Source organism: Camelus bactrianus, chromosome 21, assembly GCF_048773025.1.
Source record: "Camelus bactrianus isolate YW-2024 breed Bactrian camel chromosome 21, ASM4877302v1, whole genome shotgun sequence".
Lineage (NCBI taxonomy): Eukaryota > Metazoa > Chordata > Mammalia > Artiodactyla > Camelidae > Camelus > Camelus bactrianus.
In genome coordinates, this window is record NC_133559.1 from 29,794,586 (window position 1) to 29,819,140 (window position 24,555).

A 24,555-nucleotide genomic window follows, 5' to 3' on the forward strand; every position below is an offset into this window, starting at 1 on the left:
ACATATTCAAGAAATTAATCATCTAAGTTATAAATAAGAAGTCCATTTGTGTCCTTATTATATTAGTTTTTAGATTCCTCATATAAATGTCATATGGCATTTTTCTTTCTCTTTCCGGCCCACTTCACTTAGAATGGCAATGTATCTTATTTACATATGTATTTAACTGAGCAGGACCAAAACAGTACCTCTTCAATATGTAATTGCTATTAAATCACATTAATTAGATATTTTATGTTCTTTCCTTTGTACTACGTCATCAATGCCCGGGGTTTTACACTTGCATCCTTTCTTAATTCAGACTCGCCGTATTTCAAGTGCTCAACAGTCAAGTTCAGAGGGCTCGAACTTTTCTTACATAAAGATAAAGATATAATCTATCTTCAAAGTGAGACTATATGTAAAGTAGAAAAGCTATTCATTAAAATGTCAGGACCGATATATTGAGGGGTTATAAGGGAAACGGCGATTACCAGAGGGCCAGGACTTCTGATGGGAATCGCCAAGTGGAAAGATGCAGAATGAGGCTGTGTCAGATGGGATTCAGAGGTCGGGCAGGTACGATGCCTGCCACCTCTACGCCTACCGATCCACCACTGCCCCTCTCCTCTTATCCACAGATGCACGCAGGATATCCAGTTAAGGTGCTTGTGGCCACAGAATAATGGAGCCTCCAGATCAGGAGCCACTAATCTGGAGTCCGTGCGTCTTTGTGGGATCTTCAGGGAGAATTCAGGGAGTCCGAAAGTTGGACAGGGGGAAGTAACATCTTTATTTTTATTAATTGCCAACTCAGATTCAGCATTTCATTCAATTGTGCATGTAGGCAAACCACAGTAGAGTTTAACAGTACTGGCGCCCTCGTCCTCAGCAGAGAGCACAGATGCGTTCAGAGCACGTTCCATTTACCGCGTAGCAGACAACAGCACTTCATCGAAGTGGCAGCAGGTCTTAGCCCCACCACGAGAACTTGCCACTGAATGCATAAATAAACAAACACATACACTATCACATCACAGACTTTAATTTTGATACCTGAATTTCAACACAATTGGTTTCTCTGTAAGCCTGTGTATTTTTTTTTAATTAAAAATGTTATTCCTAGAAAGGGTCCATAGGCTTCACCAGGATGCCAAAAGTGTCCGTGGCACAAGGCACTAGATGAAGAGTCTGGGTCCCTGAATGACCCCAGCCTCGTTCTCTATCCCACACCGAATCAACACTGGATTGTAAAGAGTGAGAAATAAGTCGCTGTCATGTCAAGCCACTGAGATTTGAAGAGTGTTAGTTTCAGCAGTTAGCCCATTCTGATCAACGTATAACTGAAATCTGGCTGTAGACCAATGCTGATCGGTTACAACTGTGACCAGACACCACACACTGCAGAGAAGGGCACTGGCAGTGACATGCTGGTAAACTGGGTCTCAAAGAAAAAAAAAAAAAAAAAAAGACCCGCCATGGCTGATTTCAAACCACCAATGTGACGTCACTGAGCTCTGAATTAGGAAGGAGGCCTCAATTCGGTGCTTCCAGCCAGCCTGAACTGGCTCCTGGCACACCACCGGGCCTGTTCCCCCCATGACAGGCCCTAGAAAGGTGTCTGTCTCCCCTGGTTGGAGGGGAGGGGTGTGTGCAAAATCTTAAGAATAGATGTTTAAAGGCTCCCATTTAAACCATCATGTCTGACTTTTTCATAATGAATAAATAAAGCAGAATAGCTTAGATGAAGTAATTTGTACATTCAACAAGCTGTTGAAAAGAATCTAATTAGTACTAATTACAATACTGAGTGTAGTAACAAGTTACAACGCCACTGCTTCTGTGGATGCGCCATGTTTAAACACTCTGAAACGCTAATCAGCCCACAGGACGAATGTGTGAGAGAGGCATGATTCAGCAGTCCCTGAAAGCCAGTTATTTACTCTGGGAACGTCGGATGCTGCTCCTGGTAGGAAATAGCAAACTGATTAGCATGATGGCAGGACTAGGAGATTCCACAATTACATGACCTTCGTTTCTGACCTTCCTTGATGTCACTGGGCCTACTGCTGTCCCTTCTTACATACAAGAAACTGAATGTAGCCCACTGACAAATCCAGACTCTGCAGAGAACCCAGCTTCAGAGTCAGCAGGTCCACAGCAGATTATCTTGCCTGGTTTTCAAAGCTGAAAGCTCCAGTTATGAGTCTGTTGTGCCTAATTCCCAAATATAAATACTTTCTTTTAAAATTACAGCCACTATGAAAAACAGTACAAGCCTTATCAAAAAATTAAGAACAGAACTACCATATGGTCCAGTATCACACTTCTGGGTATCTATCCAAAGACTATGAAAACACTAATTTGAAAAGATATATACACCCTTTTGTTCATCACAGCATTATGTATAACCGCCAAGACTGGAAACAACCTGAGTACCCATCGACGGATGAATGGATAAAGATATGCCGTATTTCTGTATATGTGTGGGCGTGTGTGTAATGGAATATTACCCAGCCATAAAAAAGATGAAATCTTGCCATTTGCAACAACATGGATAGACCTGGATAGCATTATGCTAAGTGAAATGTTAAAGACAAATATCACATGATTTCACTCATGTGGAACTGAAAAACATACAAACAAAAAATCAAAATAAATGAACAAACCAAGCAAAACTAAACATGTAAGTACAGAGAACATAGCAGTGATTGCCAGAGGGGAAGAGATGGTGTGGGGTAGGGATGGGTATGAAATGGGCAAAGGGGATCAACTTCATGGTGAGAGATGGAAACTAAAGTTTTGGTAGTGAGCATGCTGTAATGTATACAAAAGTAGAAATATAATGTTATTATATACATGACACTTATATAATGCTATACACTAATGTGACCTCAATAAAAAATAAATTTTAAAAAATCATAAAAGGACATATAATAAAATAAAAGATAAAGACAAAATTAAAATTAAGGAGTTAATTAAAGGTACCATTTTGCTAAAGTTAATTTAAAGTGACTTAATACTATGTCTGCTTTCACTTATTGGTAAATTTCATATTATGTTTTGCTAACATTTAATTTTTGAATTAATTTATTTATAACCTCATCCACTGAAAATATTCACTTCAGAAAATGGTCAAATCATTTTAGAATTCAGATATGGAATCAAGGATTTAGTAAATGTTTCAGTTTATACCAAGGGGTACACTGCTGGTATATCTTATTTAAGTGACTACATCACTGTTCAGCTCTTAGCAGCTTTGTGCTCCATTCCATTAGGGAAAAGGCTGTGTGGACAAGACTTGGAATTTCTGGAAGAACATCTGATATCCTGTTACTTATTCTCTGAGACGTTGACTTGCCTGGGACATAGTAGGCACCCAATAAATGTTAGGGTTTACTGTTGTTATTATTCCTCAGAGCAGTTTGCATTTTTAGTTAAGAAGTGAGATCCCAGTTGACATGCACAGGTCTTGGTTGTGTTCTAAAATGATTTACTTTAAGTTTAAACAGTATGTTTCAATTAATGTTACTAGTTTAATCCTCCAACCACTTGAAATGTTTCTACTCTAGATATTACACATTTGTCATGGTTGCTAGTAAAATTTATCTTTATTCTAACTCCAAGCCTATGTCTGTTTTGTTTAGGCAATTACTCAATATCTAGCTAACTCACTCAACATTACTTACATAGTAAATAACTTTTAAAACAAACACATTCAATCCAAATTGGGGAAAACCTCAAAATTCTTTTGAGCTAATCACAGAAGCCGTCACTTGCCCCGTGTGATGCCCAGAGGTAATGGCGTGTGATCACTACTGAAAGATGTCTTTTTGAAAGAACATGCACAATTTCCCTTCACTTCTGAGTTGCTCCTGCTCATCTGTCTTGGCCCCAAGCCAGCCCCCTGTCAGCAGTTCTTCATGGAGACCTGCTCCGCTCCTCTCCCAGATCTACTGAGAACATACAGCTACATTCCAGTTCCAACAGATGTTCCAACAGACTTCAAAAACACAGTATTCATGTTGCTCTTTCCTAAAGGCAGGAGACAAGAATTATTATTTCTAGCTTCCATTTCTGTCCTCATTGTGGTCATGTTTTCCTCTACTTTAGCATATGGAACATATTTATAAAAGCTGTCTTAACATCCTCGTCTGCTAGTTTCATCATGTCTGTGACTCCTAAGTTTGTTTCTATTGATGGATTTTTTTCCCCTTTGAGTTATGGGTATTCCCCTGCTTCTTCATTTGCCTGATAACTTTTGATTGGATGCTCGGTATTGTGAATTTTACATTGCTGAATGTGTATTTTATTATATTCCTATAAAGAATGCTGGACTTTGTTCAGGCATGCAGTTGAGTTGCTTTGGATCTGTTTGATCCTTTTGAAGACTGCTTTTACATTTGTCATTGGAGCAGGTGCAGACCAGTCTTAAAGTCTCGGGCTGTATTTCTGCTCACTGCTACCAAGGACTCCATACAACGCTCTGGGCATGACAAGGTCTTTCTACTTTGAATAATCGGAATGTGAACCATTCCCAGTCCTAGATGTGCTCTAGGAGCTGTTTGGCTCTATAAATTCAGATACACACGATCTTCTGTTCTAGAAAATGGTCTTGTACTATTTCTTTGCTAATTTTCTCCACTTCATTTTCTTTGTTCTCTATTTCTTGGGACTTCTGAGTTGGGTATTGAAATTTTTGGATTGACCCTTTAATTTTTTAACTTAATTTTTTAAAATATTGCTTCTTCTTTTTTCCATCTTTTGATCTTTTTATTCTATTTTCTGCAAGATTTCATCAACTGTATTTTCCAAAGCACCAACCGGATTTTTTTAAACTTTCAATTATTAGATTTTTAATTTCCAAGAGATATCTCTTATCCTATTACGTGTTCTTTCTTCCTTGCATCCTTAACTTGTTTTCCAAACTCAATACTTCTATTATTGCTTAGGACATTCACTATAGTTCAAATTTTTTTTCTCCTTCCATTTACTTATCAAGCAAATATTTATTGATAACAAACCAGGCACCAGACACTGATTTATCAAAACAAAGACACTGCTTTCATGGAAGTCAAAGTGGTAATGGGCAGGCAATAAAAAAAAATCAACAAATAAACATACCAAATGTCTGTAAGTAGTCAGTGCTGTGAGGGAGCCCCTCCATCAAAACCCTCTGCCTTTTGCTCACTACACTCCAGCCTTACCCTTTCTTCAGTTCCTTCAAGTTCCGTCCCCTCCTTCCCCCTTCTGTACTCTGTCCTCTCTACTCAAAATACTTTTTCCCTGGTTCTTCACATGAACAGCAACTTATCATCCTCGTGACCACTGTATCTTAAGTATATTTCGTCTCATTGCCCTATTACTACCATCAGTTTTCTGTCTCAGTATCCTTTTTATTCCCTTCTACCAAAACTTGTAAGGTTGGTTACCTACCATTTAATAGCCATTCACGCTTCTTCTTTGCCAGGTGAACGTGACTTTGTTCAGGTACACTTATAGCCGTGTGCCTCGAGGAAGACTGGCCCTAGTCCCAGCCAGGGGCAACTCTGGATTAGTCTAACCAACTCAGGATAATTCCATCTCTTGCCAGTGATGGCTTAGGAAGGAACATGTGACCTAATTAGGACTGGTGAGCTGTAAAGGGAAATCTGCCAGGAAAACATCCGGGGAAGGTTTGCTATTATGAAGAGACTCAAGAATAGACAGCCCTGTTCTCAGCCTCCGGGACTTTGCTTTACTTAAAAATGTGCTATGCACTCATCTTTCAACCATCGGAGAGCAGCCCACAGATAGCAGAAAGATAAAAATAACCTGACCTTGAGACTACTGAGCGGCGGAACTAGTCCTGTGTTCATGCTTCTTTATGTTCCCGTGAGCTCTTCTTGATAAATCTAGTAGATAATGAGCTTCAAATGCCAAAGAGACATCAACATAAGGGCTGATGCATCAAACAGTACTTACTCGGGAAACAAAGAATAAATGAGAAAAGAGAACAGAACGGTTATATGCTCTGATACAGTAAAATCATAAAATTGGAGGAGAATCAGGATATACAAAAATGTTGTTTCTGATTCTCAAAACAGTTTGTTCATCGGTTTGCCACAAATAATTGATGGTGGTAGTATCCACATTAGTGTCTGAGACTGCTGAATGTGGGACAAAGCAAATACGAATTTAGGGCTATTTAATTCTATTATCCCTTGTGCCTTTGAGAACCAAGAAATAGAGACATAAATACAAGGTAGCAAACATGTATGTTTTCAAAGTTCTGTCACTAAAAAGGTCCAAAAGCAAGAGCCAACCCAGTCATAGCAAGGAGCCTGCCTACACCCAAGCTGTCATCGTGAATACCATTTCCCACTTAAAAGACATCAGGGATTCGTATAGCTGTGGCTTCTTCCAGATCTGGGAAAGGAAATAAACATGGTGAACCTACAACATCTTGACCTACCAGAAGGTAAGGAAGCCATCGAATACTCTTAGAGCGATTCCGAAGGATTCAGGGGCCAACTTGAAGAGGCTTTCCTTGCCAATGATGGGAAATTTGAGCTTCAATAAGGATAAGAATTATAATGAAATTCATGAGTTCATAATGATATTTTTAAGTTATCTGATCATTTTCAGGGGATGACAGAAAACTAACAAATTACTTTAAAAACTGGTAAACAAAAGAAAGCATACGTTTTTTATCCAGCCTTTCCTATATGAACTAATATGAAGTAACCAAATAGTAAATAATCACCCTATGAAGTTATCCCAGATAGTAAATGAAAACAAAATGTCACGATTAGAATATCACCATATTTCAACCCCGTGAATTAACAGGTCCTGGCAATGGCTGCTAACATCACAGAAAGAGACAACCAGATGTTAGGTGTCTCCCAGTGAAGAACACAGTACCACCTACAGCCTTGACAAAAGCATTCATCTTGAGTCTGATCACGTTTCACTATCCCTCTGTCACTTTGGAGAAAATGTGTGAAACTGCACCATGGGCAAATTCCAGACTGTGGAAAACCCTACGTGACCAATAGCCCAGATCTGTCAACAGATAATTTGCAAGCAAAAAGTCAGAGATGTAAGGGAAACCTGTAGATTAAAAGAAACTTAAAAGAACTAGTTTTTAAGTGAGCAAGACTGAACTATAATATCTACAATGGCAGCCCCCCCCAACAAACCGCAGTTCGAGGTATTCACGACTTTGTGGAATCCCCTCCTCCTGAGTCTGACCTGGCACTGAGACTTGCTTTAACCAGGAGAATGTGGCAAGGGAATACTGTGCTGTTCCAAGGCTAAGCCATAAGAAGCCCTGGCAGCTTCTAGAAGTTTCTGCATTCTTGAAAACTCGAATCTAGCATTTTAAAAGTTCAGGACTCTACTGGACAGACTAGGTAGAAAGGTCACGTGGAGAGACAGAAAGCTTACCGAGGTTGAGACCGGCCACCAGCCAATCTGCCACATGAATGACAACCAAGCGATATGAGGTAACACCCCCCAGCTGAACCCAGGGCAGATGCAGAACTGTGAGCAAATAAATAGTTGTTCCAAGAGCCAGTATCTCTGGGGGTAGTTTTTTTGGGAGAGACAAAGGGGTCTAGGATGGGACGGGGGCACATGGAGACTTCTGGGATGGCTAGTGAAGGTCTTCCCATTTCTTGACCTGGGCGATGGCTACAGGATATTTGCCTGCACTAAGCTATGCATTTATTTTGCTTGGTTTTTGAGCCTATGTTTTATTTTTAAATAATTTTTTAAAAGAAAGAAAAAATCCACATGGTTTGGATAGAGACCTTTACTCTTCTTCCAAAATTCCTTCAGACTGTGGACTTTTTGACAGTCACTTCTGGGCTCCTAGTACAAACTATCGATAAATTCTAACCCCATGTACACCAGCACGCAAACAAGTGCAGGCACAGAGACATAAACTACTTTGGGTCTTAGACCTCGCAGTTTGCAAATACGAATTAATTGCTTTCATATGTCTAAATCTCTCCCTCTTCTAAGTGAGAAAAATCATGTAGCACCAAAAAAAAAAAAAAAAAAAAAGAGGAACTTTTATAAGCTGGCTTGCATTTACTGGCAGAAATTTGCTAGTCTCCTTTCAAATGAATTTTCCAGTTTCAAAGACAAAATCTGTATTGCATTTGGGGCTGTGTGTGTATTTTCGTTTGGAACTGTTAGAATCCTAGCCCTCGTGTCGTATGTTTTACTAAAGTTCTTTAAACAGATTGTAGCAGATGAACTGTGTTCTTTTATTCTTTTGTCTTGCTTTTCATTACTATCTCTGACTTCATGTTCCATCTCACGAAGTGCTGTGCATACCTTTTTTTTTTTTAACTTAAAATGGTGTTAGCTAGCTCCACTGACAAAAATAGTTTAAATTTCTGATTAGGAGACTAAAATTCACTGCCATAATGCACACTGCCTATTTTGTAAAACTTTCACAGCACATTTATTTTAATTGAATTAGAAACCACTGTCACAAATTGTGCTCCAGTTTCCACCTGGGAACCCAGTTCAGGTCTTCCCAGAGCTTACCACAGAGTAAAAACCACAATCCCTTCAGTAGTCCACAGCAAAAATGAATAGAATAATAAAATACATAAAAATCACTCTTGTCATTCTAAGAGTTACTATTACTAAAGTGGCCTTGATGAAGTGGTCCTCTTGAAGTCAGTGTCCACTGAAAAAAAAAAGGCTTCATCAAGATCAGATCTGATGGAGCATCTGACTCTCTGAGTTCATCAAAGCATGAACTGGGACCAAGAGAGGTCGCTGTTTCCTCCACAGGGACAGGAGAAAACGCTAATTTGTCTCAGCCTAGTGTCTTTGTTACTGATGAATCTTAAAAAACTCAATTCACATTAAATTCCCGAACTATTGACTTCCATCCACAAAGACTGAAGGTACCAGAAAGTCATCACTGCCCCAGAACTTCCCACCCTGCAGCAGTTTTCCTGGTTAAAACCTCCTGTGGTCAGCGAGGTCCGTCAGGGCCCCGCCGCCCTTCCCTGCGACTACCTGCGCCTGGCGGCGCTCCCGCTGCTGGCTCCGGCTTTAAGCCTGCCCCCCTCCCGCTCACCAAGAGCAAAACAGCAGCTCCAGGCACCACACTTCAGATGTAACAAAACCCAAAAGGAGGGGAGGAAAGATGCACGTCTTCCCTTCGCCTCCTTTTAAAAAGGGAAGAAAACTTTCTTAGAAGCAGCCAGCAAACTTCCCTTCGAGCTTCAGTGGTGAGATTGCACCACAGTCCCATGCCCTGTATACAGCTGGCCCTTGAACATCACAGAGGAGAGGGGAGGGTGAGGGGCACCCACCCTCCACACAGTTGGCCCTCTGTAACTGCGCTTCCCCCACATCTCTGGCTCCCTGTGCCCGGATTCAACCAGCCGAGGCTCATGCAGTGCTGTAATATTTACTATCAGAAAAAAGTCGGCGTATAAGCGGACCCACGCAGTTCAGACCCATGTTGTTCAAGGGTCAGCTGTAATCACGGACGAGAACGCACTGCCATGACAGCTATGGGCTGATCAGCACCCACCCCCCCCCCCAAAAGCCATGAGTGGGGCCAGCCTCTCTGAAACAGAGGGCTGCATGGAGAAGGTTCAATACCCAAACACACTGGGGTTCTGTGACGGAGGAGGAATGCGGGAAGGATGTTGGGTTGGCATCCAACAGTGTCTGCCACACTCTGCACCCTAACATTCCACCCAACACAAAGGTGAAAAGCACAGGTGAGGGCTCCACAGGTCCGCGGCTGGGTGCTGAGGGCGTGGGCCCACGCACACCAAGGAATCGTTACAGAAGGCCGACTGCACGTTCTGCGCTGGTGTCCGACAGCACAGAGGGTCGGCACCCCTAGCCTCGTGGTGTTCAAAGGTCAGCTGGATTATTACCAGCCAGATAAACTGAACTACAAGATTACACTGTCATAGTTATTCAGACAAATCACACCAGTTCTTACGCCCACCCCCTGTGGACAAATTATAACTGAAGAATAAGCAAGTGTGTGGACGAGTATCATACATCCAGGCTGAGCAGACTGTAAACTCCGTCTTCCACTCACCCGGCCTAGGGAGACCTCACTCCGGACACTGTGATCCGCATACATTCTATATGCTGTCACTCAAGTCAACTCATAAATATGAGAAAATTCCTCTGAGAGAAAAAAACCAAAATTCCTTTGTTGTTTTTAAGCTGAAACTCATTCTTACTTTTTATAAGCATCAGATTGCTGATGAGCATTTCCGAGGAAGTCACGGGGCCCTTTACAGGTTAGGTGTGGTTGGCTCTGTAATAGTAAGGCTAGGAAAGGACAGTTTTCCCAACTGCTATTTGGGGCTACCAGGCCTTGGAGGTGACCCCCAGCACTCCTCCCCCCGAGAACCTGTGTACCCACCGCTCTCAGCGGCGGCACCAATTTTCCAGTACTTTTCTGACCTCTCACAAGACTTATGTGGGTGTTTCAAGTTTGTTTTCTTTTGATTCACTAACAATTCAGTGGTACTTTTTAAAAGGAAATAAAATTACTGCTTAAACAGGAACACACTGTTTTTTTGAAGCTGTGGTTCACTTTTAGAGATACCAAACATTTAAAAAGAAAAAGAAAACATGGCAGAAAAAGAGAAGAGTGCCCTAAACTGACCACTGATGCCTGGATTAAATGAGCTTTCTTTCTCATTAAAGAAAGACCCTTTTAGGTCACTGCTAAATGCACCCTCTAAGCTAATAGATGACACTGCCCGTATGATTACAAGCTGGTTTCAGAATTACTTATTAATAGAAACATCTTATCAAGGGAAGTTACTGAAAGATTTCTGGACCCAAGCCCAAAAATGTGTTCCGTTGTTAAGAAGCATGAGTGTGACAGTAATTTTCAAAACTAACTTCTTTACAAATGAAGTTAACACTGTAACACTCTGATTACCTTTACCTAGAGATTTACTAAATTTTAAGAAATAAGGTACTTTGAAAACATCCATGTGACAAGGATCACTATTAACACAAAGACTTGAAGCACACGAACCAAATGACAGCTGTTAAATAAGTTGGTGAAAAGTAAATGTGGATTTAGAATCATTAGCACAGTAAGAGAATGGCTGCTTGTCAGACATACAAGATTAAGTTTAAAAAACTCACTGCAAACATGGTGACTAGCTGTTCTCCACAGCAGCGAAGTTTATTAAGCTTGAAAGAAATTTGTTGTCCTAGCTACAGGAACTTTCAAATCTATAATATTTCACTGGCAGCTCCTTTATGAGAAAGGTCATAAAGTTGTATTTAAACTTTACTGTCACACTGTCAACTGTACTGCTTATAATTAAATCAAAGCTTGAGAATATTTATGGACTGAAGGATGGGCAAAAAGCAGGGAAGACAGTGTTGTGGGTTTTTTCCCGAGATCTGGGGCTTCAAAACCATCAGGAAATCACAGGCTCATGACCCTCACTTGCTCATGCACCAACAATTCACAGCACCATGCGTTTTTCCAACGCTCTTTTCTTTTTTGGCAAGACTAGTGTTCGCAGATGAGGCAACGTCTCATTTTCTCTGGAGGTGCTCTAACATTAACTCTCCTCTGCCCTTCGCCCCTGCATACCTTGCAAATGCCCTCGCAAAGAAGGAGATAAAATTGAACAAGACTAGAGGATACAATGGCTGTCACACAATCTGCTCTTAGTGTTATGCCTTCAGCACACATTCATTACAACTCCTTCTTGTCCATTAGCTGTCTCATATTTTTGTATGTGTAAAAACAATTTCAGAATTAAAAAGGTAACATGTTTTCTTATCACGAGCACAGTCCTGGCATGAGCAGCAATTGTGGTAACCATGACGTCTTCTTCAAGCAAGCTAACCGCTCGCATTGCTGGACTTACAGCGATCACTGTGGATGGCCATGCTGCAGCTCTGTTTAATGCCATGCACATATTTTGCTAATGACTAAAGGCAAGCCCCGTCTCACAAAGTTCCACTACATTGTTCTTTCAGTCCACTACACACTGGTAGAAACAACAAGCATGTAGTCACATTTCTAAGACGAAGGCAGGCTTACCTTAGGTCTTTTTCTAATATAAGTAAGTCATCCATCTTTTCTGCATTTTAAATAAACAGCAAAGGGATACTTGACCAAGTTTTATCCCCTGACAGTGTGGGTTGTTAATGATCCTCTGCCTGGATCCATAAAGCACCAGAGCAGAAGTCTGGAAAATCAATTACATCGCTCTCAAGTGCCCTGATTTGAGATCCTTTTTAAATGGTTTTAAATGTTGTGGTGACTGAAAACAAATATGGAAAAAGGACATGAAATAAATGCTTTCCTCTTAGGAAATGGTTCAGGGGCTAGAAAGAGGTATCAGAAAGAACTTAACTAAAAACAAACAAACAAACAAACAGAATTAGGGTAAAACCCAGAGTATAACACCTGGTTGGGTTTCTTTTTGCTTTTTTTTTAAAATGGAGGTGCTGGGGATTGAACCCAGGACCTTGTGCTTGCTAAGCACACACTCTACCACTGAGCTATACCCCCCCCCCAAACACCTGGTTTAGAAGGTATTTCTAAAGTCAGAAAACCAGTAAGTTCACAAGATAACCAAATGTTAGGTAGTGGCTGTGGGCAAGGTTTGTGGGGAAGGGAAAAAAAGAGGCCAATTACACCCATAAGATAAAGAATCATGATTTCCTGCAGTTTCAGCTCAGCTTGGTTTTTGCTTTCTTCTGCCGCACACTGACTACAGCATTACAGCTCTGAAGGTCTCCCAGGTGGGTTTCTCCCCATCTGTGATCTTAGCAACTGTTACACGATATGCTGATGTCCCTCTTTTGCTCCCCCCACCCCCTTCTCCACGAAGGGAGGGGAACAGAACCTTACAACCCGGGAACGTAATGACATTGTCCTTTCTGCCTCTGATGAAATCATCCACAAGTGACATTATGAAGCTCAAGTGAAGCAGTGGCCGACACCGCATTGTACAAAACCAGCGAACATTATTACCAGCAGGGAAATTCTGCTTTATGGGCCGGGAATCCCCTAGGAAATCTCTAGAAGCGAGGGATATCCCCGCTGTTCTCTTTGCGGCAAGTTCACAAAGAGCTCAGAACTGACTCCAGCGTCGGGTACCGGAGGGCGAGGTGTTGCTGGGGTGGGGGGTGGGGGGAATGGAGGCGGGGGTGGGAGTGAGTGGTGGGTACAGAGCAGACACCGAGGCGGGGCGGAGCGGAGCAGAGGACACGGGGTGGCCCCCCACCCCGCAGCCCGCACCTGCCTCTCCCAGCCGTCCTGCCGCGCTTCCCAGAGCACCGCCGCCCACGCTCCCCCCGCTGCTCCATCCCCCGGCCCGGCCAGGGCGCACCGGAGAGCTGCCCCGCTGCTGGGCGAGCCCTGACCGGGGAGGCGCCGTCCGCCCCTGGCATCCCTGCACCCGCAGGTGGGGAGGCGGCGGTGGAGGGGACTCTGCGGGGACGCTGCGAGCACGGCCCTAGTCGGGCCCCCTGGGGCCCGAGCCTGGGCGCCCAGCTTGGCCCCCGGCTCCGGGCGGGCGGGCGGGCGGGCGGACGCGCCGCGCTCCCGGGAAGCCCCCGGCGGGCGTACCTCGGATGTAGGAGCACTTGCTCTCGTCCAGCTGGCTGGAGGCCGAGCCGCCCATGGCGACGGTGCGGGAGGATGCTGCGCGCGCGGCTGCCCGGCCCGCGCGCGGAGTGGGCACTGGCACTCCCGTCGGCGCCCGCTGCTCGCTCCTGGACGTGGAGGCGGCGGCGATCTGGGCTCTGCAGTTGCAGGGGAAACTTCCTCCGCGAGGCGCCGCCTTCTGGGGCGCCTCCTCCTGGGTCCGCGCCCTCAGGATCCGTGGGCTGGCCCGGGGCTGACTTCCCGCCCTCCTTCACTGCTGAGTGAGCTCCGAGGGGATGTCTATCCTTGAAGGACTTCCCGCTCCTTCTGTTGGATGGCTTTTGCTTCTTATGTTCACCTTGGGGTAAGAAGACAATTTCCCTGGCGACTGGAGACCTCTGTGAGCTGAAACCTTCCCTCTCACATCCCTTGAGGTGGAGTTCAAGATCCCCTTGCTGTGCACACCCTCTCCTCCAGTACGAGGTAAAAGAAGCAACAGCTGTTCTCAAGCATCACCTAAGAATTTGTCAGAAATGCAAAATCTGGGCACCGTCCCTCTCTACCCCTCTACACACACACAAACACACCCGCCCCCATTAGAAACTCTGGGCGTGGGGCCCAGCAATCTGTGTTTCCACAGGCAGTCCAGGTAATTCTGACCCCTGCTGAGTTTGAGAACCGAAGGTAAACTACCTACCTGCAGTCAAGAAGTTGAGCGGGGGGGGGGGGGGCCGGAAAGGGCGCGGGGGGTGTGTGTGTGTGAAGAATGAAAGAGAAAAAAAAAATAGAAAAAGTTAGGGGAAAGTTAAGGCTGGATCCTACAATATGCTCCAGCCCTGAAACTGCTTGAGACTTGATCCCAGTCTGTTCTTACACCTTGAGGTTCCGTTCCTCTCCTTGACAAACTGGAAATAGAAAAGGCATTTGTTCTCTTCCCACAACCACTGTTTAACTTGGCAGCTTCTCCCAGACAAGAACCAACTTGGTGGAAGGGTCACTGCTCTTTTCTTCCTATTCTTAGCAGTCAGATTTTAGTGACTCCTATTGACTTAACCTCCAAGGCCAAATGGGCTGTTCACTTTATGGGGACTTTGAAGCCTTTTCCCTCCAAAGTTAATTATCTAGCATTTTAACACAAAGATTTCTCACACCATTCTCTCACAGTCCACATTCCAATCCATCAGAAAATTCTTTCAAATCCACTTTCAAAATATATCCAATTGGCCATTACTCATCCCCACTGCTATCAACCCCATCATTTCTCACCTGGATAATTACAGTGGCCTGCAAACTGGTCTCTCTCCTTCAGAGAAAAAGCCACAAAGTTTGTCACCAGGCCCTGCTTCCTCTTAGCTCTTGTCTACCACCACCCTGCCTCCCCCTGTGCTGTTTGAGCCCCTGACCTTTTAGCTCCAACAGGACACACCAAGTTCGGGGCCTTTGCACGTGCTCTTCCTTAGCCCAGGGCGCTCTTCCCTGATGTAGTTCGCGCTCCAACTCTCTCACTTCATTCAAATTTCCACTTAAGTGCTAACAGCTCAGAGAGGCTTCTCTTAACCCCATATTTTAACATTGGCCCTCATCTCTCTGCATCTTACCCTTTATTATTTCTGTTCATTTAACTTAGCATCATCCAGCATGTATTTCCTTTTTTTTTTTTCTTTTTTATTGAAGTAAAATCATTACAATGTGGCAATTTCTGGTATATAGCATAATGTTTAAGTCATATGTATATATACATACATTCATTTTTGTATTTTTTTCATTATAGGATACTACAAGATATTGAATATAATTTCCTGTGCTATATAGAAGAAATTTGTTTTTTTAATCTATTTTGTATATAGTAGTTAATATTTGCAAATCTTGAACTCCCAGTTTATCCCTTCCCACCTCCATTACCCCCAGTAACCATAAGATTGTTTACTATGTCTGTGAGTCTCTTTCTGTTTTGTAAATGAGTTGATAGTGTCTTCTTTTTACTTTTACCATATGAGTGATCTCGTATGGTATTTTTCTTTCTCTTTCTGGCTTACTTCACTTAGAATGATGATCTCCAGGTCCATCCATGTTGCTACAGATGGCATTATTTCATTCTTTTGTACGGCCGAGTAGCATTCTGTTGTATAAATATACCACGACTTCTTCATCTGGTCATCTGTCGATAGACATTTAGGTTGCTTTTATGTCTTGGCTATTGTAAATAATGCTGCTATGAACATTGGGGTGTATGTACCTTTTCAAATTAGAATTACTTCTGGATATATGCCCAGGAGTGGGATTGCTGGGTCATATGGTAAGAATATTTTTAGTTTTTTGAGGAATCTCCAGTTTTCCGTAACACCTGCACCAAACTACATTCGTACCAACAGTGTAGGAGGGTTCCCTTTTCTCCACACCCTCACCAGCATTTATCCTATGTGGACTTTTCAACGATGGCTATTCTGACTGGTGTGAGGTGATACCTCATTGTAGTTTTGATTGGCATTTCTCTGATAATTAGTGATATTGAGCATCTTTTCATGTGCCTATTGGCCACTTGTACATCTTCACTGGAGAATTGCTTGTTTAGGTCTTCTGCCCATTTTTGGATTAGGTTGTTTGTTTTTTTGTTATTAAGTTGTATGTGCTATTTATATATTCTGGAAATGAAACCTTTGTCAGTTACATCATTACATCATTTGCAAATATTTTCTCCCATTCCATAAGTTGTTGTTTTGTTTTGCTTATGGCTTCCTTTGCTGTACAAAAGCTTATAAGTTTAATAAGGTTCCATTTGTTTATTTTTGCTCTTATTTCTATAACCTGGGTAGACTGCCCTAGGAGAACATTGCTAAGATTTATGTCAGAGAATGTTTTGCCTATATTTTCTTCTAGGACATTTCATGTCTTGTCTTAATATTTAAGTCCTTAAGCCATTTTGAGTTTATTTTTGTGTATAGAGTGAAGGAATGTTCTAACTTCATTGATTTACATGCTGCTGTCCAGTTTTCCCAACACCACTTGCTGAAGAGATTGTCTTTTCTCCATTGTATAGTCTTGCCTCCTTTGTCAAAGATTAATTGACCATAGGTATGTGGGCTTATTTCTGGGCTCTCTATTCTGTTCCACTGATCCATATGTCTGTCTTTGTGCCAATACCATGCTGTTTTGATTATTGCAGCTCTGTGGTGCAGTCTGAAGTCTGGGATGGTTATTCCTCCAGCTTCATTCTCCTTCTTCAGTGTTGCTTTGGCAATTCTGGGTCTTTTGTAATTCCATTTAAATTTTAGGCTATTTGTTCTAATTCTGTGAAAAATGTCCTGGGTAATCTGGTATGGATCGCATTAAATCTGAAGATTGAGAAGAAGGTATAGCTCAGTGGTAGAGTGCATACCTAGCATGCATGAGGTTCTGGGTTCAATCCCAGTTACCTCCACCAAAGGTGATAAATAAATAGTTGAACCTAATAACCTCCCCCTCCAAAGAAATTTAAATCTGTAGATTGCCTTGGGCAGTGTGGCCATTTTAACAATATTGATTCTTCCAATCCAAGAGCATGGGATATCTTTCCATTTCTTTAAGTCATCTTTAATTAATCTTTCCTTAATCAGTGTTTCATAATTCTCCATATATAAGTCTTTCACCTCCTTGGTCAGATTTATTTCTAAGTATTTTATTGTTTTGAAAGAAATTTTAACAATGATTGTTTCTTATTTTCTTTTCCTAATTCATTGTTCGTGTAAAGAAATGCCACTGATTTCTGTTTGTTGATCTTGTATCTTGCTACCTTGCTGAATTCTTTTATCAGCTCTAGTTTTTTTGTGTGTGGATCTTTTAGGGTTTTCTATATATACTATCATGTTATCCATGTACAGTGATAATTTTACCTCTTTTCTTTCAATTTGGATCTCTTATTTCTCTCTCTTGCCTGATTGCTGTGGCTAGGACTTCCAAGACTATGTTGAATAGGAGTGGTGAGAGTGGACAGCCTTGTCTTGTTCCAGATTTTTGTGGGAAGGCTTTCAGTTTTTCCCTGTTAAGTATTATGCTGGTTGTGGGCTTGTCATAAATAGCTTTTATTATGTTGAGCTATGTTCCCTCTGTACCCACTTTGGTAAGAGTTTTTATCATAAATGGGTGTTGAATTTTATCAAATGTTTTTTCTGTATCTATTGAGATGGTCACGCGGTTTTTGTCCTTTCTCTTGTTGATGTGGTGTATGTTGATTGATGTGCGTGTGTTGAACCATCCTTGTGTCCCTGGGATGAATCCAACTTGATCATGGTGTATGATCCTTTTTATGTGCTGTTGGATTCTGTTTGCTAATTTTTTGTTGAGGATTTTTGCATCGATGTTCATCAGCAATATAGGCCTGTAATTTTATTTTTTCGTAGTGTCTTTGGTTTTGGTATTAGGGTGATGTGGCTTCATAGAGTAAGTTTGGGAGTACTCCTTCCTTTTCAATCTTTTGTTAAGAGTTTGAGAAGACCAGTATGAGTTCTTCTTTGTATGTTTCATAGAATTCCCTAGTGAAGCCACCTGGTCCTGAACTTTTGTTTGTAGGGAGGTTTTTTTTATTGCTAATTCTATTTCATTTCTAGTGATTGTCTGTTCAAGTGATCTATTTCTTCTTGATTCAGTCTTGGTGGGCTGTTTCTTTACAGAAACTTGTCCGTTTCTTCTAGGTTGTCTAATTTGTTTCCATATAGTTGTTCACAGTATTCTCTTTTTTTTTTTTTTTTTTTGTATTTATGTGGTCTTGGTTGTAATCTCTCCATTTTCCTTTCTTATTTTGTTTATTTGTGTTCTCTCTCTTTTCTTCTTGGTGAGCCTGGCCAGAAGTTTGCCAATTTTGTTTACTCTTTAAAATAAAACAGGTCTTTGTTTGATTGATTTTTTCTATTTTTTTTAATCTCTATTTTATTAACTTCCTCCTTGATCTTTATTGTTTCCTTCCTTCTGCTGACTTTAAGTTTTGTTTGAGCTTCTTTTTCTAATTTTCTTATGTGATAATTTAGGTTGTTTACTTGAGATTGTTCTTATTTGAGGAAGTCCCGTATCGCTATGAACTCAGGACTGCTCTTTGCTGCATTTTGTGTGGTTGTGTTTTCATTGTCGTTTGTCTCAAAGTATTTTTTAATTTCTTCTTTGATTTCATCATTGACCATTGGTTTTTTTAGTAGCATGTTCTTTAATCTCCATGCTGTCATTTTTTTTCTTTTTTTGTGTGTGTGGTTGATTTCTAGTTTCATGGCATTGTGGTCAGAAAAGATGCTTGAAATAATGTCTATCCTCTTAAATTTGTTGAAGCTTCTTTTGTGCCTGAGTACCTGATCTATCCTAGAGAATGTTTCATGCACACTTGAAAGAATGTATATTCTATTTTGGGGGCATGTAATGTCCTAAGAATATCAACCAAGTCCAACTGTTTATTGTGTCATTTAGTATCTCCATTGCCTTATTTATTTTCTATCTGGAAGATCTGTCTAGTGATGTTAACGGCATGTTAAAGTCTCCTACTATGATTGTTTTCCCAGCAATTTCTCCCTTTATGTCTGATAGTATTTGATTTATTTAGGTGCTCCTATATTAGGTGCATATATGTTAATGAATGTAATACCCTCACCTTGTATTGCTCCTTTAATCATTATATAGTGTTCATCTTTATCTTTATGGACTTTGCTTTAAAGTCGATTTTGTCTGAGATCAGTATATGCTACTCCTGCTTTCTTGTCATTTCCATTTGCATTAAATCTTTTTCCATCCCCTCACTTTCAATCAATGTGTTTCTTTCTCCCTAAAGTGGGTGTCTTGTATGTAGCATGCCGTAGGTTCTTGTTTTATTATCCAACCTGCCACTCTGTGTCTTTTAATGGGAGGATTTAGTCCATTGACATTCATGATAATTATTGATAGATGGTGTTTATTGCCATTTTGAACTTAGTTTTCCAGTTGATTTGGTATTTCCTCTTTGTTCCTTTGTTTTTCTTTTTCTTTCTGTGGTTTGATAATTTTTCTGTATTATCTTTATTTCTTTTTGGTTTTTGTGACTCTGTTGTATGCTTTTGACTTGTGGTTACCCTGTTTTTTGAGTATATTAACCCATTACTTTATCTGTTTGCTTTAAACTGATAGTCATATAAGCTCAAACACATCCTCAAATGAGTGGAAAAAAAAGAAAAAAAATCTGTATTTTCTTGTTCCCCTCTCCCACCTTTAATGATTTTGATGTCTTTTACATCTTCATGTTTATTCTGTTGCAACTCATTGTAGTTATTGCCTTTCCAATTATGGCTTTCTTCTTTCTCTCCTTATTTTTAAGTGGATCTAATAACATTTACCTCATAGTGTAATCAGAATTAAATTTGATTGAGTCTGTGAAGTACTTAACATATTCCCAGGACATAGTAAGTATTCAGGAAGTGGAAGCTAGGATTTTTATTATCAGTAAGGACAGAAGTGTTGACCAAAAGCAATTTTCTAGAGAAAGTGGATTTTAATTAGACCTTTAAAATCATTGATGTTACATTAAGAAAGCTCTTCTGCTCCCTTTTAACCCCCACAAACAAATAAAGCTCTTTTTCCTCAACTGGTTTACAGGGAAAATTAAAGAATTCATTATTTTAGTCATAGTATTTAATATTTGCAGATCCTGAGTGGGCATCATGTTATTAAGCACACACTAAAAATGAGTTTCCAAATAATTCAGTAACTTTATGAACCATTATCAACCATTATCATTTATGGACCACTTATGAACCATTATCTTTCATATGATTCAAGTCAGCTAGTTTAGAAAATTTCCTTTGCAATGTTAGTTTTTGTATTGTATCAGTGTTGTCTTAAAATACTCTTAATACCATTTCTTTCAGGTAAATGTCACATACTAAAATGATTTCCTTTTTTTTAACAACTTAATTGAGATAGAATTCACTCTTTTAAATTACCTTTTTTAAAAGGAGCAAATTAGTTTAATAGACATTTAGTACCTTGAAAATGTACATGTTTTGGGGTTTCTTTGCATGTCATAGAACTGTGAACCCCTTGTGTGCCATGTTGATTTGAGTTAGTGACATCTGTCTGCTTGGGAATTTAACTGTCTGTAGAGCAGGGACAATCTCAACTTTCCATTTCCCCGAATATCTCGTACTGCCCTGTAATATATGAGTAGGAACTCTGTAATTACTTGATTGACTTGTGACTTGATAAGTATACACTCACTTAGGTTACATCAGTTGTCTAATTTAATATTCACAAAAACCCACTGAGGTAGACACTATTATTATTACCATTTTACAGATGAGGAAACCAAGGTCAAGAAGTGTAAGGGATTTATCTAAGGTTATTATTATTATTCCTTTTAATATTTGGCAATTTGGGAGTTGAAATAGTTATCACCTTCTATTGTTTAATTTTGAAATTCTTAACGAGAAAGATTATTTTTTCCATGGATTTTTGTGGCCATACATGTTCCTTTCTGAACTGACTGTTCTTGTACTTTTCTGTTTTTCCTATTGATTTCTTATTTTGATTTGAAGAGTTTTATAAGATATTGAAGACACTGACCTGTTTACTGTGTAGCACACACTGCAGATTAAATACATTTTGCTTACAAAACTTCCCTAATGTTCTTTATTGAACAATCTTCTTCAAAGATTCTGCTAACCATAGGCAAATTGTAAAATCAGTTCATCTCTGGCCCCCTCCCATCTCTCCTTAACACTCCTTTCCCCTCTTCTCGTTGTACAATTTCTAAGGACACCTAATCTTATTAACAGTATCTCTTATAGGTTGTTGTATAAGATAGGTTAACTATTGAAAGACATTTATGAACTTTTTTTTAAATGAAGTTCCTTCACTTACTAGCAAGATTGTTGTAAAAATCAAATATGTTCTGTCTTTTTCAGGGATATAAGCTTTAGAAGCTCCGGTCCTCATTCTGATACTGACTTGCCTCATGATTTGGGGACGTAACTTAAAATTTCTAAGCTTCATATTTCTTTTCTTCAAAATAGGTTATCTGTGGAAATTAAATAAGGTCTTATATGTAATGCACTTAATACACATTAATATGTCTAGCACATATTTAACACTCTCTAAATGAAGCTAGTATGACAACAGGTAATAAATGAAAAGATGTTTTATTAATTGTTTAACTATTCATTGTTTTTATTAACATATCAATGTTACTTCTCTTTTTTTCATAGTTTTCATAGTTTTTATTTTCCTTTACTTATTGAACTTTATTATTTTGAATACATACCTGTATTAAATTAGAGGTTCTGTGTACTGTTTCCCTTGTTATACTTCAATTTAAAAGAAAAAACTGCATAGAAGTAATAACACATACTTCTCTTTATTCTTATGCTTATTATAGTATCTTTGTTTTGTGACCAGCTAATCACAGTTTCCAAGAGGCAGGGCACTAGGATCAATTTTGAAAGGGAAAATATGTGCCTGTTATATTTTAATTGTATATTTGAAAGATGTAAAAAGTTGTTTTTGTAATACAAACTGTAGAAAAGTAAGCTGGATAAAATCTCTAGAGAAAATAGTAGAAGATGGAATTCAGCTTCTGGCTTATCAGTGATTCTTGAGGGTTTTAGGAGCTCCAGGGGTGTGTGCAATTTGTATTAGAAAGAGACAGGTTTTTTTTTTTTTAATTGAGAAACATTGCTTTTGCTCAATGTGGTTTTCAAATATGATCACAATTTTATATAGATCTCGATCATTGTGTGAGACCTTAGACGCAGAGTAGAAGTCAAAGTATTTTAACAGAAACCAATAAAGGCTTAAAAGTAAGGATGACAAGCTCTAGAACCAATGGGGCATTTAGATGTGTATGTACCAATTTTCAAGTCTGACAAAGACCAGGCGCAACCGAGGCCATAAGCGAGATGCTTGTGGCAGTGGGTCCCTCAGGACCATCCAGCAAACTGCTTCCAGTGCGTGAAGATGGGCTTTGTGATAGGTTGCGAGGTGAATATGATGGCCGGGGCTGTTTGGCACCTTCTCCTGTCTCAGGATGAGAACGCGGGGTTGGGAGCTGATGGGCAGCCCTGGGAAAACTATGATGCAGAGTGGCAGCACTTTCGAAACATTCGTGGCCATCGGGATGGGCATTCAATACTAAGGAGGGCAGTAGTTGCCCACTGCACCCACCCACTCCCATCAGTACCAGCCCATGTACTATAAATTTAAAAAAAAATCTGACAAAGAACAGATCAGCACAGTTTCCCTGGTAAAATCTATAAGTGTATAGTATTGCCATAGATAAACAGACACTATGCGTTCTTCCAAAGGCTCTAAATGCTTGTATTTGGACTAGTTGTTAGCCTAGTACAGCGCACAAAGAGGAGAGTGCCACCTGCTGGACCAGCGGTGATACTCCGTGTGGCCTGGAATACAAAGCAACGAGGGAAGACAGAGACTCTGGTCCAAATCAAACTCATATGCTTGTCCTTAAATTAGTTTAGCAGTCATTTGGCATCATTCAGCTATTTCTTATAAAACTTCTTTTGCTCAGCTGACAAATAAATTACTCTTCCAGAACAGACTTTTCCTATTGAATTTACTTGGGGGGGGGGGTGCTAATTCAATTATTTATATTACAAACTTGTACTTACTGCTTATAACACAGTTTGACATTAATTATAATCCATTTTGTAAAGCATAGTTTTCTGATTATTTCCTCTTACAATCTCAGTTCACTTTTTCTTTATAATGCAAGTCACCAGCACATTAATTCTCCTAGTCAGGTATCACTGGCTGTGAAAAACAACATGCCAGGGCTCTGACCTCTATTCTGGTATGCTTGCAAGTGTTGGTAAGGAACCCCAGTGGAACTGGTCCATCAAGGTGGGGGTGGATATTACATAACTGACATTGTTTAGCCTTTCTGTACATGATGATAAAAAGAATGCAAGCTGACTTAGTTTTATTACTGCTTTTCTGTTCTCTACAGACGATGCATCCCTTACTGCCTATACTAAGGGCAGATATTTCACTCACAAATAGTGTGGGTAGCAGGGGAGAGGTGTCCATATTGTGTATGGGAAGAATATACCCTTCTACATTGGCATGATTTCTTGTACCTGATTAAAACTGTCTTTATCCACATTGCCTTAAATGCCTTTTCTTACTTTGACCTTATACCAGTTGTCGGTTTAGACTGCAAATGATAAAGCTATCAAATTAAATACCTTAAGGTGAATCCATTTAATCAGATTATGTTCTAAAATTCAGCTAAAATCAGCTCACTGCAGGAGTAACAGTTTTGAAGGAGAAAGAGTAAACTAGGGTCGTGAGGGCCTTTGAAATACATTTTGTTAGTCTGTTTCCAAACTGGGCCAATGAAGCTCTTGCCCAGGATTTCTCTACTGTGGCTATTGAAAAGAACTGTTTCTCTCCCTTGAGTTGATAAACTAGTAGGATATGAGTCGAGCTGCCAATGAACATTTGTCCAGTGGAAGGAGAGCCTCTGATTGAAAGAAGAGATTTCTCTGATGATGTCACATCAGTTCTACCTTCCCCAGTTACAAGAAACAAGTTCTCCCCATTTTTGTTAAGTTTGAATTGGCCTTCCTTCCCAACCAAAAGCATTTTGACCTATATAAGGCTTTATAGTACCTGTATGCAAGATGAAAATTTTCTATAGCTATGCTGTATCTCTTTGTATAGCTGATTAAAGCAGATATAAGTAGACATTGCTTTCTGTGAGTGATTTGTGGCCAGTGCCAACAAATGGCAGCTAGCACAATATAGGACAATTTGCTTTTCTTTTCCTAATCATTTTTCATTGTCTACAGTCAGTTTTGAAATTGATTTATTTCCATTCTAGGCATTTGATTCATGATTGACTCTACATATACACTAATTTCAATTCAGATTTAAAATCAGCTGGCTCAAATTCTGGCAAGAGAACTAGTCCTTCTCCACATCACAGTCTGAATATACACAAATTTAGTTCCTCATTAATC

At 40.2% G+C, this 24,555-nt stretch overlaps 1 protein-coding gene, 1 non-coding gene and 1 pseudogene across 2 annotated transcripts in view; 1 reads left to right on the forward strand and 2 right to left on the reverse strand.

Moving 5' to 3' along the window:
- NIBAN1 (niban apoptosis regulator 1) overlaps positions 1-13,864 on the reverse strand; it is a 143,292-nt gene extending 129,428 nt beyond the window's left edge. Inside the window, exon 1 of the mRNA XM_074349949.1 lies at positions 13,577-13,864. Within this exon, the coding sequence (XP_074206050.1) occupies positions 13,577-13,631 (55 nt within the window). The 5' untranslated portion in view covers positions 13,632-13,864. The remainder of the gene's footprint in view (positions 1-13,576) is intronic.
- TRNAA-AGC (transfer RNA alanine (anticodon AGC)) lies at positions 12,443-12,514 on the reverse strand. Its single transcript has one exon. It is a non-coding gene; the product is annotated as a tRNA-Ala (tRNA).
- Positions 13,865-14,364: 500 nt separating the features above from the next.
- Positions 14,365-22,868, forward strand: LOC141574396 (reactive oxygen species modulator 1 pseudogene; annotated as a pseudogene).
- Positions 22,869-24,555: the final 1,687 nt, after the last annotated feature.